The 11,857-nt window shown below is 57.8% G+C and overlaps 1 protein-coding gene across 1 annotated transcript; it reads left to right on the top strand.

The window, feature by feature from the left end:
- Positions 1-140: 140 nt before the first annotated feature.
- ZMYND10 (zinc finger MYND-type containing 10) lies at positions 141-10,863 on the top strand. The gene is made up of 12 exons (XM_082487863.1): positions 141-256; positions 985-1,093; positions 1,662-1,778; positions 2,917-2,970; positions 3,076-3,228; positions 5,346-5,434; positions 5,713-5,813; positions 7,152-7,324; positions 7,556-7,681; positions 9,452-9,573; positions 9,776-9,901; positions 10,590-10,863. The coding sequence occupies exons 1-12, from the start codon at positions 165-167 to the stop codon at positions 10,672-10,674; spliced, it is 1,347 nt and encodes a 448-aa protein (XP_082343989.1). The 5' UTR covers positions 141-164; the 3' UTR covers positions 10,675-10,863.
- The last annotated feature ends 994 nt before the right edge of the window (positions 10,864-11,857 follow it).

Raw genomic sequence — 11,857 nt, 5'->3', positions numbered from 1 at the left:
TCCCCGTGTCCCCCCGCCGGCCGCCGTCGCTCCTCCGCGCCGCCAGGGGGCGGTAGAGGTTCCTCCCCGCCGCCGTGGAGGGCGGAGGGCCCTCCGTGCCGCCGGGTGGCAGTAGAGACTCCGTCAGCGCTCCCCGTTGCCATAGCGACGCCGCCGCCGCCGCCATGGCAGGGCCGGCGCCGCTGCTGCCCGCCGAGGCCGAGGCGCTGGTGCGGGCGTTGCAGGGCACCGAGCTACGGGATACCGGCGGGCAGGGGTGCGAGGGATGGGGAGGGACGGGCGGCTTTGTTGGGGATGGGGTCTGGAGGGGGGGAGGGCCCCGGTTCTGGGGTGTCCCCAGAGGGTCTGAGTGGGGGAATGCAAAGAAGGGGCTCGAAATTTGGCTTGTCCCCGTTGGGGCTGTGTGAGCTGGGGGGAGAGGAGGGGTCCCTATTTTGGGGTGTCGCACGAGGGTCTGGGTGGGGATAAGGAGGGGTCCCCAGAAGGTCTAGGTTAGAGAGGAGGGGGCTCAGTTTTAAGGTGACCCCAGAGGGTCAAGGTGGGGTGGGGAGAGAGGAGGGACCCTAATTCTGCAGCCCTCTGGGAAGGGGTGGAAAGAGAAGAGAGTCCATGTGGGGTGGGGAGGCAAGGAGAGATCCAGACCTGGGATGTCTCCAGAGGGTCTGCGCAGGTAGGAGTGATGGAGAAGAGGACCCCAGGTTTTGGGTTGTCCCCAGTGGGGTGTCTCATGGTGGGTGTTGCTGGGGGCAGGCAGGAGAGAGTGGGGTTGGGGCTGCTGTGGGTGGAGCTGCTGCCCCAGGGAGTGCAGGCTCAGAGGGCAGCGTGGGGCTTGGGGGTGCCTGGCAGACTTGAGGCGTTTCCTGGGGATAGGGGTGCTGGGAGCAGGTTTCCCTGAATGAGGGACCCTCTCCAGGAGCGCAGTGGAGCCCTGAAGCCAGTGGCCGCAGGTCTCTGGCACTGATGTCTTTGCTGGCTGCCCTGCAGATGGCTTCGGCAGCACGAGTGCGTGGAGAAGCTTAATATGCATGCCATCCTGAGCGCTTCTGCAGGCCAGGAGCAGCTCCTCACTGAGCTGCTGGTCACCTACGCCAAGGTGAGCCTCCTCAGATGTGGGGGAGATCCCCAGTGCCAGGCCTTTAGCCTTGAGCTGGGGTTGTTTTGTGGACAATGTGCAATTTTGGAATAAAATGGTAATGAATCTGCTGTATCTCTGACAAAGATGTTTGATGGTTTGTTGCTTTATAAAAAAAAATAATTAAAGGTCAAGCTGTGGTATTTCTGCTTGCTGGTCTCTGGTTCCTCTCTGGAGGTTGTTTTGGTCTCTTGTGCACCGGCCCCTCTCTGGTTGCAGATCTCTGCCTTATATCCAAGGTCTCTCAGTCCCAGAATGTGCCGGGCTGCACCAGGACATATGGTGCCCTGGACCTGCCCAGCTCCTTGGGGTCATCTTCCTGCTTTGCAACCCCAGGAGCTCTCTGCCCTCTGGTATCTTGGGGAAAAGCTGTTGATTCCTGAGCTGGGTGAATACAGACTGTGTGCCCCAAGGCCACCCTCCTCCGCGGGATGACTGAAGTCTGTGCACCTGAGCATTAGCAGTAAAACTGGTTCCTGCTCTGGCACTGGTCTGGACAGCTTCACTCTCCTGTCCCTTCCCTGTCTAGGTTCCTGTTCTCATTGGGGAGCTGATCTCTGTGGAGATCTGGAAGCACAAGATCTTTCCTGTGCTGTGCCGGCTGGAGGACTTCAAGCCAAGAAGCACCTTCCCCATCTATGTGGTGGTGAGTAGAAAGGGCAGTGGGAACGAGCCCGGAAATTGGATTGGAACCTCTATGCTTAAAAATAAATCTCACCCTGAAGATCTCGGAGCTGGGTTTTTATATCTTGCCAAGCTGAGAAGCTGCAGTGGACAGCGTGACAGTGGGAAGCACCTGGTTTCACAAAGCTACGAGCGACAAGCACATGTCCTCGTTCCCGGGAGGGACAGGGACCTACTGCCAGGGGAGCTCAGCTCTGTGGAGGGCTGCGCCCCTGCCTAATCCCACACAGGGGCTTGCCAGAGCTGCTGGATGCAGCAAATGCCACTCCTGGAGGTAGCTGTGCTCCTGGCTTGCAGCTCCCAGCAACTCAGTGCTACCCTTGCTCCCAGGCAGCAGTGCCCCTGGGGTATTTGCCCCCCTCTGAGCACTGGTTTTCTCTGGCATCTGTAACCGGAGGGGTCTCCAAGGTTATGTGCCTCTGGGTTAAGAAAAATGTAGCTTTTTCTTACTGAGCTTCTGGGAGCAGCAGTCCCTTGGGCCATTCTTGGCAAGGGAGCAATCTCGGGAACTTGGTTTCCCTTTGGAGGGATGCAGCCCTTGGCCTAAGGGCAATCTGCCCAAGGCTTGGAAGTTTTAGCCCATTTTCAGTCCAGGGTAACACCTTGCTGGAGCAAAGTGGTATCCTCCCTGGGAAGCCATTTGTCGCAGCATTGCCTTGAGACAGTTATCTCATGGTTCCCAGTCTCGGGACAAGGCTGTCTGTCCCAGTCCCAGGGGGCTGAGAGCAGTGCAGCCATGCAGAGCACTCTCACATCTCAGGCAGTGGCTCTGTGCTAGGGCCAGGGGCTGCAGCTTGCCCGAGGGCTATGGTTGTTCTGTGACTGAACTATCAGAGACAGAGCCCTGTTTGCCAGGAAGCGTGGTTCTCTATCAGTGTGTTATAGTGTCATAGGCATGTTAACATAAATATTAGTATGAACTGTACGAACTGGAGTTGTTTTAAAGATTACCTCATTTGTATTTGGCTCTTGGACTTGCATTTGGCCACAACTACGTAAGTAGCTTCTTAGAAGAGCCCTTTTCCCAGTCCCATTGCCTGTGTCCTCAGTGCTGGTGACCATTCTGCTGTTACCTCACTCTTGCCATTTTCCTTCCTCAGCTGCATCATGAAGCCTCCATCATTAACCTCTTGGAGACCATGTTTTTTTACAAGGTAAGAGGCAGGTTCAGCTTTTTTTCAGTGTAAAGCCCCTGGGGGTGGAAAGCCACAGCTATGGGGGCTGGCCCTCTGTGAAGAGGCCCTTTTGTCATTGTGAAGGAGATCTGCGACTCAGCAGAGGACAGCATTCTGGATTTAATTGATTATTGCCACCGGAAACTGACCCTGCTCGCAGCTCAGACCGCCAATGGACAGACAGTGACCCCAACAGAGCTTCGTTCTGAGGATCTGGCCAGTCCCTCATCCATGCAGGTGAGGAGAAAGTCCCCTAGCTCACTGGGGGTACGTGTGATGTGGAGGATGTGGGCACCCTGAAGAGGCATGGGGGGGGGGGCTTCCTGTGGAGAACCCCTTGGCTGCAACCCCAGCACCTCCTGCCCATCTTGGAGGGCATCTGGTGCTGGTGCTCATCCACGCCAGCAGCTTGGCTGGGCCAGTGGCTGCACCCACCTCCCTCCACCCCGCAGCAGCGATTCTGCCCTCTCTTGTGACAGTACCAGCTTGAGGTTTCCTGCAGGACAAGATTTGAGCTGGCGTTCTAAGTGGGGGGACAGTGGAGACTTGACAGTTAAGCAAAATATTCAGTAAAGGGTTTTTGGCCGTTTGCTCTTAAAAACTGCATGGGTATGTCTGCCTGGAGCTTGTGAAACCACCTTAGCTCAGGCTGCCGCTGGAGCTAGCCAGGGTTAACTATGAGAGGGATCCCTCCCTAAAGCAAAGTCTGATATGACTAGGAATTGTCCTAATGTGTTTCCCCCAACTTCCTTGGCTCTCTGAGAACTACGTCCTCTCTGGAGCTGTTCCCAGTCAGGTGTTTCAGGGCTGCTACACACACACGCCCACACCTTCCTGGTGTGGGAGCTCTCTTTGCTTCTGGGACTTTGCTTCTCAGCACCTCAAGTTTCCTCCTTAAACTGCGCACATCAGGAGAAGCATCTGGAGAAGCAGGGTTAAAGTGATAGCCTGCAAGCTTGGCCGTACCTCCCCATGTCGCCTCCATCCTTTGGCTTACTGCCTGAGCACGTGCTCCTCTTCCAGAAAAGGGAAGGAAGTGGAGGGCTCCAGAGCACAATAGGGCTGTTTTCCAGGAAATGTTTTCCCAGCTGGGAGGGGAAAGAGGTGTCTCTGTTAGCGCTTCGACATGGCTTAAGGAAAAAAAAAAAAAGACCTTTTCTAGCCAATAGGGTTTAAAAAAGCATTCATCTCCCAAGGAGCCTGGTTTCCTCTGATTCATTCCAGTGCCTCCTGACTCTGCATACAATAATACCCTACTAAAAAACTGTTCCTGCCCTCTCCTGTGTTGTGGAGCCTGCTGTCCTTTGTGACTGTGTATGGTGGTAAACACTGGAGCAGGGCCTGTTCTGCTGTCCCTCAGAAGCACAGGCAAAAACCAGTTCCTGTCTGAGGGCAGCACAGATGAGGTCTGGGTACCCGGAGGAGCTATAGGAAGCGGCCTCACTGGGGAAGTTTGAAGAGGGAGGTGGGGGGAAAGAGCCCGAAAGCCTTTCTTAGTAGTGTGTGGGGCGCCGGCATGGGGAGTGCAGGGCTTCTCACTGCAGGAATTTGGAAGGAAACAGTTGCAGTTGCGCTTTAGAGGAACAGCAGTTGCTGAGGTCAGTGCTCTGCACTCAAAGATGTGAGCTGCTGAGCATCTGGGATTGGAGAGGAGAAGCTCTGCCTGGGCCAGGGAGGAGGACTTGGCAGATCTCAGCCTAGCCATCCCCATGGTCTTGAAAGAGGCTGAGTCAGAGGAGGGGTCAGACTGTCAGCCTGAGTGAGTGGGGGATGTACAGGGTGTCCACACTGCCTGGGAAGGGAAGGAGGCCGAGTGGCTGGAGACAGTGGTGTAGCTGCAGGCTGGGGTAACCACAGGCAGATATTCTAGCTGGCTGTACGCAAGCTGGAGGAGAGAGGCAGATCCAGGCAGGGTGGATGTAGGACTGCAGCTCTGTCAGGGCCAAGTTTCTCCCTCCTCCTCCAGATCCTTTGCTGATCATGCAGCTCCCCCCTCCCTCAGCCTCACATGTCTTATGGGCCACAAGATGATCCCAGAAAGGGTGAGAGGAGCAGTCTGGGACTGTCCTCTTTCAGGAGGTGTCCCTGTGCAGGGGCATTGCTGCTGGTAGCCACCCATGATGTGTTAGGGGTAGGGAGATGAGGGACGAGCAACAGTGGGCTGCAAGCACTCCTGTGGCTGCCCTGGCAAACAGGCAGCACTGGCATGGTCGAGATGAGAAACAGAGTTTGTTTTGCAGGGCTCTAGTTTTCTCCCCAGTCTGTGGTTATCGATGTGCAGCCAACAGGCTGGCTCCCTGCAGCTTCTGGGAAATGAGGCCTGAAATCCCAAGGCTGTGCTTGTCCCTCCACAGGAGCTGCAGAAGCAGGCAGAGACTGTGGAGTTTGAGATTTCCCTAAAAGCCCTGTCCGTGCTGCGGTTCATTACTGATCAGGTGGAGAGGTAAGTGCCCAGGAGCAGCAGAGGACATGCTGAGCTCTCCAATTGAGATTCCTATGTGGTCACAGCGGGCATCTGGACCCCTTTCAGCAGCTGGCTGTATCCATGGTGGCAGTGGCACTGTGCCCTGGGAGGCACAGCACTCCACCCTGCTCTGTGGTACTTGTGGGAACCCAGATCTTTGTTTTTGTCCTGCCTCTCCCAGTTGCCTCGGGGAGTGTTTGTATCTGTTCTGTCATTTGTCCGCGAGTGCCATTTCACCCTTTCTGTCATATCTCCAGTCTGCCCCTGAGCGCGCTGACACGGATGCTGAATACCCACAACCTGCCCTGCCTCCTAGTCGAGCTGGTGGAGCATTGTCCCTGGAGCTGCTGGGAAGCAGGTACTTATTGTGTCTCGTGGTACCTGCAGCACTGTGGTGGCGTGCTGGAACCTGCATCCACTGACAGGTCTGCTGCAGGAGCCCTTGCAGAAAGCATCTCCCCCTCTACCCTCTTCTCCAGCCCCTTGCCCTTGCTTCTCGCTAGTGCTCCCTGCCTGAAGCATTTTGGCTCAAAAGCAACATGGCTGGGCTGAGGACTCAACAGTGGTCCCAAAAGCTGATCCTCACACAGGGCTGTGTCTTGTCTGATCTGATTGCAGCCAGGACAGGAGTCGGAGTGTAGCACATCTGCCAACCCCACCTGCTCCTCTGAGGAGTCTGGTCCTGAATGCAGATAGACCAGAGTGCCAGTCTCAGCCTGTATGCACCTCTCTGGGACAGCACTGAGAGCTGGAGCCAGACATGGGCTCTCCCACACAGCAAACCGATTGCCCAGAAGCTGCTGGTGGTTGAGCCATGCTCTTGCCGAATGCCTCTGATCAGGTTGTGCCCACCAGCTGTCACCTGTGCCGTCAGCCCTGCCTCCTGCACCTCTGCAGCCCCCCAGCTTCCCTGCTGCCTGCCTCTGAGCAGCAGTGGGGCACAGCCTGGGGCGTGGGAACCCACAGTCCCCTCCCCATCCTGCACCATGGGGGTCACAGCACGGGCAGGGGAGGAAGAGATGCTGGGAAGCACGTGGCTCTGCGCCTGCCGAGAGCAGCCCAGCTGGATGTGGGAGCTTTTCTCCTTCCTCCAGCCAGGAAACGCATCCCTTCTCTCCGCCTGTGCTCTCGGGGTGTCAGAGGCAGCTTTGATCCAGGGCCCTGGGGGAGGGACTGGAAAGAAACAAGAGTGCAAAGGCATTTCCAGGCTGTGCAGATGTAGGGTTACATCCTCCTCCACCCCCCAGAGCAGCACAGTAGCTCCTGGAGCTTGTTTTGTCACTTCTGTTGTATTCATGCTACTTCTGGCTTTCACTGGCAGAAGAATCTCCCTAAGAGCAGGTATTGGCTGTGCTGATACCCCAAAACATGCCTCTCTGGCCACTCTGTTGCTGCAGCATGGGCTCCCCCACCATCTACCAGTGCTCTGCACTCCTGGCCAAGTGCAGAGGGAGATATCACAGGGATTTTTCATTTCCTGCCGCAGCCCTGTTGTTTTAATACGTATTCTTTATGCTTTTCATGCTCTCTAATATATTGTCTCAGTACCAAGAAGGCTGCTACGCTGAGCAAAGGGGTGGGGAAACTGAGGCAGACAGAAGCAGACGGGCTTGCGAGGAAGTGAGTGTAGGCATAGGCCAGAATCCCCATCTTTGAGCTGTCTCTCCCTGGAGCCATGTGTTCTTCCGTCCCTCAGGCAAGCTCAAGAAGTTTGAGAATGGCACGTGGCATGTGGTGCCCCCTGAAGACCAGGTGAAGATGACCAAACTTGATGGGCAGGTGTGGCTTGCCCTCCTCAACCTCCTGCTCAGCCCCGAATGCCAGCGCAAATACCACTTCGATGGCTTCAACAAGAGCCAGCTCCTCAAGGTAGGAGCCTACACCATGAAGGCCATGGGCCCTGCTGCACAGAGTAGGACCTTGCCAGCACTAGGCACCTCCAGGCAAAGCTTGTGTTTGTGAGTGCACCCCATGGGACTCCCATAGGTCACTCTGCCAGTGCCCCACAGATCCCTGCTCTTACCATGCTGCCTCCCCAGCTCTGGCTCCCTTGTCTTGACCTCTTTCTGTTCGTTCTTCTTTTTCCCTCTGTGACTGCAGCTCCGTGCATTCCTGACAGACGTCCTCGTTGACCAGCTGCCCAACCTGGTGGAGTTGCAGAGATTTTTGAGCCACCTTGCGGTGACAGAGCCAGCTCCCCCCAAAACCGATCTCGTCCTGGAGCAGGTATCCTGTGGCTCTTCCTCCACCTCTCCAGCCACTCTGCTTTCAGCCTGACAGCTCTCTACCCCCTTGTCCTCCCACCAAGCTCAGCTCTGGAGAGGTGATTTACCTCTGGAGAGGTAAATCATCCGAGCACCTATTTCACTGTTACACTGTCATTGCCGGCACAGTTGGCTCTCGCGTCATCCACGGACTTCTCCTGCTGCAGCAGTGGCCAAGCAGTCTCACAGCTAAAGACATAAATGCTGTGTGATAAACAGCTCTCCAGATTTCCTTGAGTCCTTGGGGTGGTGGCTGCTGGCTTGTTTTTACAGTTAACTCTTTATTTAGCATTTATCAGTGTTTTCCTGCTGAAATCTCAACTCCCCATGGAAGAGTCCCTTTGGCCCAGCGCTGCTTGGCACACTGTGTACAGAGGGATGCCAAGGTCTGGTGGCAGAGGCTGGAGTCAAACTGGTCCCAGCTGATGTCTGGGGCTCAGGAGTCCCTGAGGGTCTTCACACAGTGTGGGGTCCTTGGGGCTTTTAATCCATGCAGTGGTAACCTCTGGAGCAAAGCATTTCTACAGCCGCCTCGTGAGCTGGTGGGGGGAACTGTGTGTGTGGGGGCAGATCTGTAAAGAGGCAGCTGATAAGAGCTGGGAGAGCAGAGGCTCTTCCCCACTGCTGGAGGCTCCCACGCCGTTTCCCAGAGCAGATGTGTAGGTCAGGCGGTGACCGTTTTGGCTGTGCGGAGGGGGACCGTGCCGTCCCCAGTGTGGCTGGCTGCATGGCTCAGGTGGAGGGTGGTGTGCCGGGACTGGGGCTGAGCCGGAGGCATGGCCGTGCCGGCAGCTGGGGCTGGGGAAGGCTGCAGACTATCAAGCCGAGCGGTTGGGGCTGAGGATGGCAGCAGGGCGGAGGTGGTTATGGATTCGCTCCATGTGCCTCAACTGCCAGCGTGTCAGCGGGGCAGGGACAGGCAGCTGCCACGCCGGGGACCTCATCCAGCCCTCGCCCAGGCTGCTGCCCTTCGCTGTAGCTCTGCCTTTGTGCCAGTGCTGCTCCTGCCTCCGCCAAGGGCTGGGGCTGAGCCCCGCGGGTGGGCAGGGGCAGCCAGCTGGAAGCACACACGTGGGCTCCCCGCTTTGCCCAGAAAGCGGTGAACTCACTCCTTGTCGCTGAGCCAAGCTTCAAAAAGGCCTTTTTCCGTTAGGCTGCTCCCAGAGCAGCCTCCTCCCCTTCCAGGCCTGGCTATTTTTACTCCGCTGGAGAAGGCAGCGCTGTTTGAAGCAGCATCGTCCTCTCCAGAGCCTGAACTCCACGCGCCGCTCTTGGCTGGCGCTTTCCCTTTCACGCTGGCCAGCCCTTCCCCGAGTGTTCGTCTTCAGGGAAGTGACGAGTGGAAAAATCTGCTAAGGCAAACGGCTTCAGATCATGGGGTTCACGCCACTGCCGGCACACAGGGCGCTGAGATTCCGGGGCTTTCTGTGAGGCAGCCTGGGCCTCGGGGCTGAACTCTCACTCCCAACTGGACCCCAAAGGTTTTGCCTTGTTTCACCTGAATGCTCAATGGCAAGAGGATCTGTCCCCTCTCTCTACCCAAAAGCAAACCCTTGCTCCCTGTGCCTTCACCTCTGCATGTGCTGCCTTCGCTCATCCTCCCTGGGGGGACGGAGGACATGTTCCTCATGCCCAGGGCTGGCTGCACCTCTGTCCCCCAAATGCCTTTGTACCACAGCGTGTTCAGTCTGGCTGCGAGCACCCATTCCTCCCGCTCTGCCTTTCCCACCAGATTCCTGTCATCTGGGACCACATCCTCAAGAAAAATGCAGGGAAGTGGGAAGCCATCGCCAAGCACCAGGTGAAGCGCGTCTTCAGCCCCACCGAGGAGGAGCTGAAGCTCCAGGCACGCAGGTGAGGCCCTGGCACATGTACAGAGGATGCGCAGTGGAGCCAGTATCCCTATTAGCAGGGGCTCGAGCTCAGCACTGGGAGGACAGAGGGGTCTGTGGTACTGACTGGTGATGTCCCCTCGGTGGCAGGGTGTAGCAGGGACAGCTCGCTAGTTGTCAGCAGTTCCCCATGAACAGCTTCATGCCATTTCTGCCCACCACAGGTGGGCACAGACCTACAGCCTGGACATGATAGAGGCTCTGGCCCCCGACAAGCCCCGCTGCGGGGTGTGCGGCGTGGAGGCAGCCAAGAGGTGCTCTCGCTGCCGGAATGAGTGGTACTGCACACGGTAAGGGAGCCCTGCCACCCCCCAGTGTCCCCTGCAGCACCCCCATCAGTGCCCGCTGCTCCGCAGAGCACGACAGACCTCACCAGAGGATGCTGTGAAAGGGCCGAGGGAAGCCAGGGGTCCCACTACTTCCCAGCACCGCTGGCTCTCCGCTCGCCACCTACCTCTCTGAGTCTCACAGTGGGGCTGATATACCAGGACGCTGGTGGAGGAGGTGCTGGTGAGTGTTGTGTCGCCACTGCCAGGTGTTGAGCTGCCTGTTCCCACACCCACAGCAGCGATGGGCTGCATTTCCCATGGCGACCCTCCCTCCTTCCCCTGCACCTTGGCGGAGCAGGAGTGGGGAGGAAAGCACCCATCGTTCTGTGGGTGTGGGTGCTGGGCTAGGATGTGGCAGCTGGGATGGTGGCAGTAAATTAAATCTTCTCTGGTCCTGAACCATCTGGTCTGGTTATAGCTGTGTCGTTAAACCCCTTAGCCCGCGGAACTGGGGGCTGCATCCACCTCCCTGTTGGGCTAATGCTCAGCCATGCTACATTCCCCAGTGCCCTGAGGAGTGTGGTGCTAGGGTTTGGCCTTGTCGCTGCTTTGCTCCCAGGTATGGATGTGGCCCTGCTGCATCCCCACTCGAGCTGCAGGCACCCTGCTTTGCGGCAGAACCCCTGAGCCATGACCTTTCCCTCCACAGGGAGTGCCAGGTGCAGCACTGGCAGAAGCACAAGGTTGCCTGCAACCTGATGGCCGGGGAGCCGAGGAGAGCGGACAACCCATAAAAGAAGCGGTGACTGGCATCTGGCCCGTGGCTTGGCAAGGCAGTTTCCCCCTGCGTGCAGCCCAGCAACTGGAGAGAAGCCAGCAAAGACCCCTTCTCCCTGCTCCCAGCCCTTGGCTGTGCTGGTCGGGCTCAGCCTCTCCTCTCCCACCTCCCTGCCACGCAGCCTTCTCCAATAAACCTCCTTATGCAACCCACTGCTGCTCGGCTCCTACTTTTTTTGCTCCTAGCTCAAGTTGCTAAACCGCTTCCTCCCCTCCTTTGCACCCAGGGAGAGAGGTGTGTGGCCATCTTTCCCCTCTGCAACAACAGAAATCCCAGAGAACCCAAAAAAAGAGCCAATACTAGTTACCAGATGAGCCAAGCCCCCTGCAGCCGAGGCACATGAGCCGGAGGAGGGAAGGGGGTGAAAAAGCCTCCATGCCACCTCTTATCTTTTGGCCACCATCGTTAGAGCAACTGGAGGAGGCAGAGGATGTGGTTAGCACGAGCACCTCGCTGTGAGAGAGCAGATGAATTTCTCGGGTGTTCGTCATCTGCCATCTCGCAGGGGCGATTCCCCCACACGCTCCTCTTTCAGTTGATGTGATGTTAGCCCGAGGGCTTGGCCCCCTGCCCACCAGCAGGGTTTACTGGTGGCCTGCTCTGCCTTGGGGCGCATCCCCACCTCTCTCCCTGGCCACCAGCGGCTGACGAAGGGCTGGAGCCTTGGTCTGAGCACAGCTGGGAAAGGTTGATGGTGCATCTTCTTTTCTGATGGGGTACCTGGGATCTCACACACACACGCACCCCAAAACAGGCTTTGCACCAGTGCTGCTGCTGCAGGAGCCACAACAGCGAGCAGGAAACCATCTCGGTCTGGCCACAGGGGTTGACTTCTCGCCCCGAGCCGGGGCTGCTCGGCAGAGGCTGCGGCTGAACAGAGCATGGGGGCTCTCTGGGGGAGCTTTGGCTGCTTCTCACCCACTGAAAGGTTCCCCAGCCCTCTTCCCCGCTGGGAAACTGAGGCACGGAGCAAGGCTCGCCCCGCTGCTGGGACAGCTAGTGGAGACGGTGGGGCTGCCGGAGCGGCCCCCCCCCCGCCCCCTTCCCCGGCAGCGGCTCCGGGAGCTTCATCCCCGCCTCCAGCCCGCCCCGCCGGGCTTTCCGGGACCGGGGAGGGCGGTCGGGACCCCGGGACGCCC

Source organism: Vanellus vanellus (assembly GCF_965231255.1).
Source record: "Vanellus vanellus genome assembly, chromosome: 9".
Lineage (NCBI taxonomy): Eukaryota > Metazoa > Chordata > Aves > Charadriiformes > Charadriidae > Vanellus > Vanellus vanellus.
Note: the sequence above shows the minus strand (reverse complement) of the source record. Positions and strands in the feature narration are given on the sequence as shown.

What these genes read in the sequence shown, in the direction of transcription:
- ZMYND10 (XM_082487863.1), top strand. Translation starts at nt 165, where the DNA reads ATGGCAGGGCCGGCGCCGCTGCTGCCCGCCGAGGCCGAGGCGCTGGTG. An exon ending in AGACCATGTTTTTTTACAAG is followed by an intron (nt 2,971 to 3,075) that starts GTAAGAGGCAGG and finishes GTCATTGTGAAG; the next exon opens with GAGATCTGCGACTCAGCAGA. An exon ending in CTGAAGCTCCAGGCACGCAG is followed by an intron (nt 9,574 to 9,775) that starts GTGAGGCCCTGG and finishes TGCCCACCACAG; the next exon opens with GTGGGCACAGACCTACAGCC.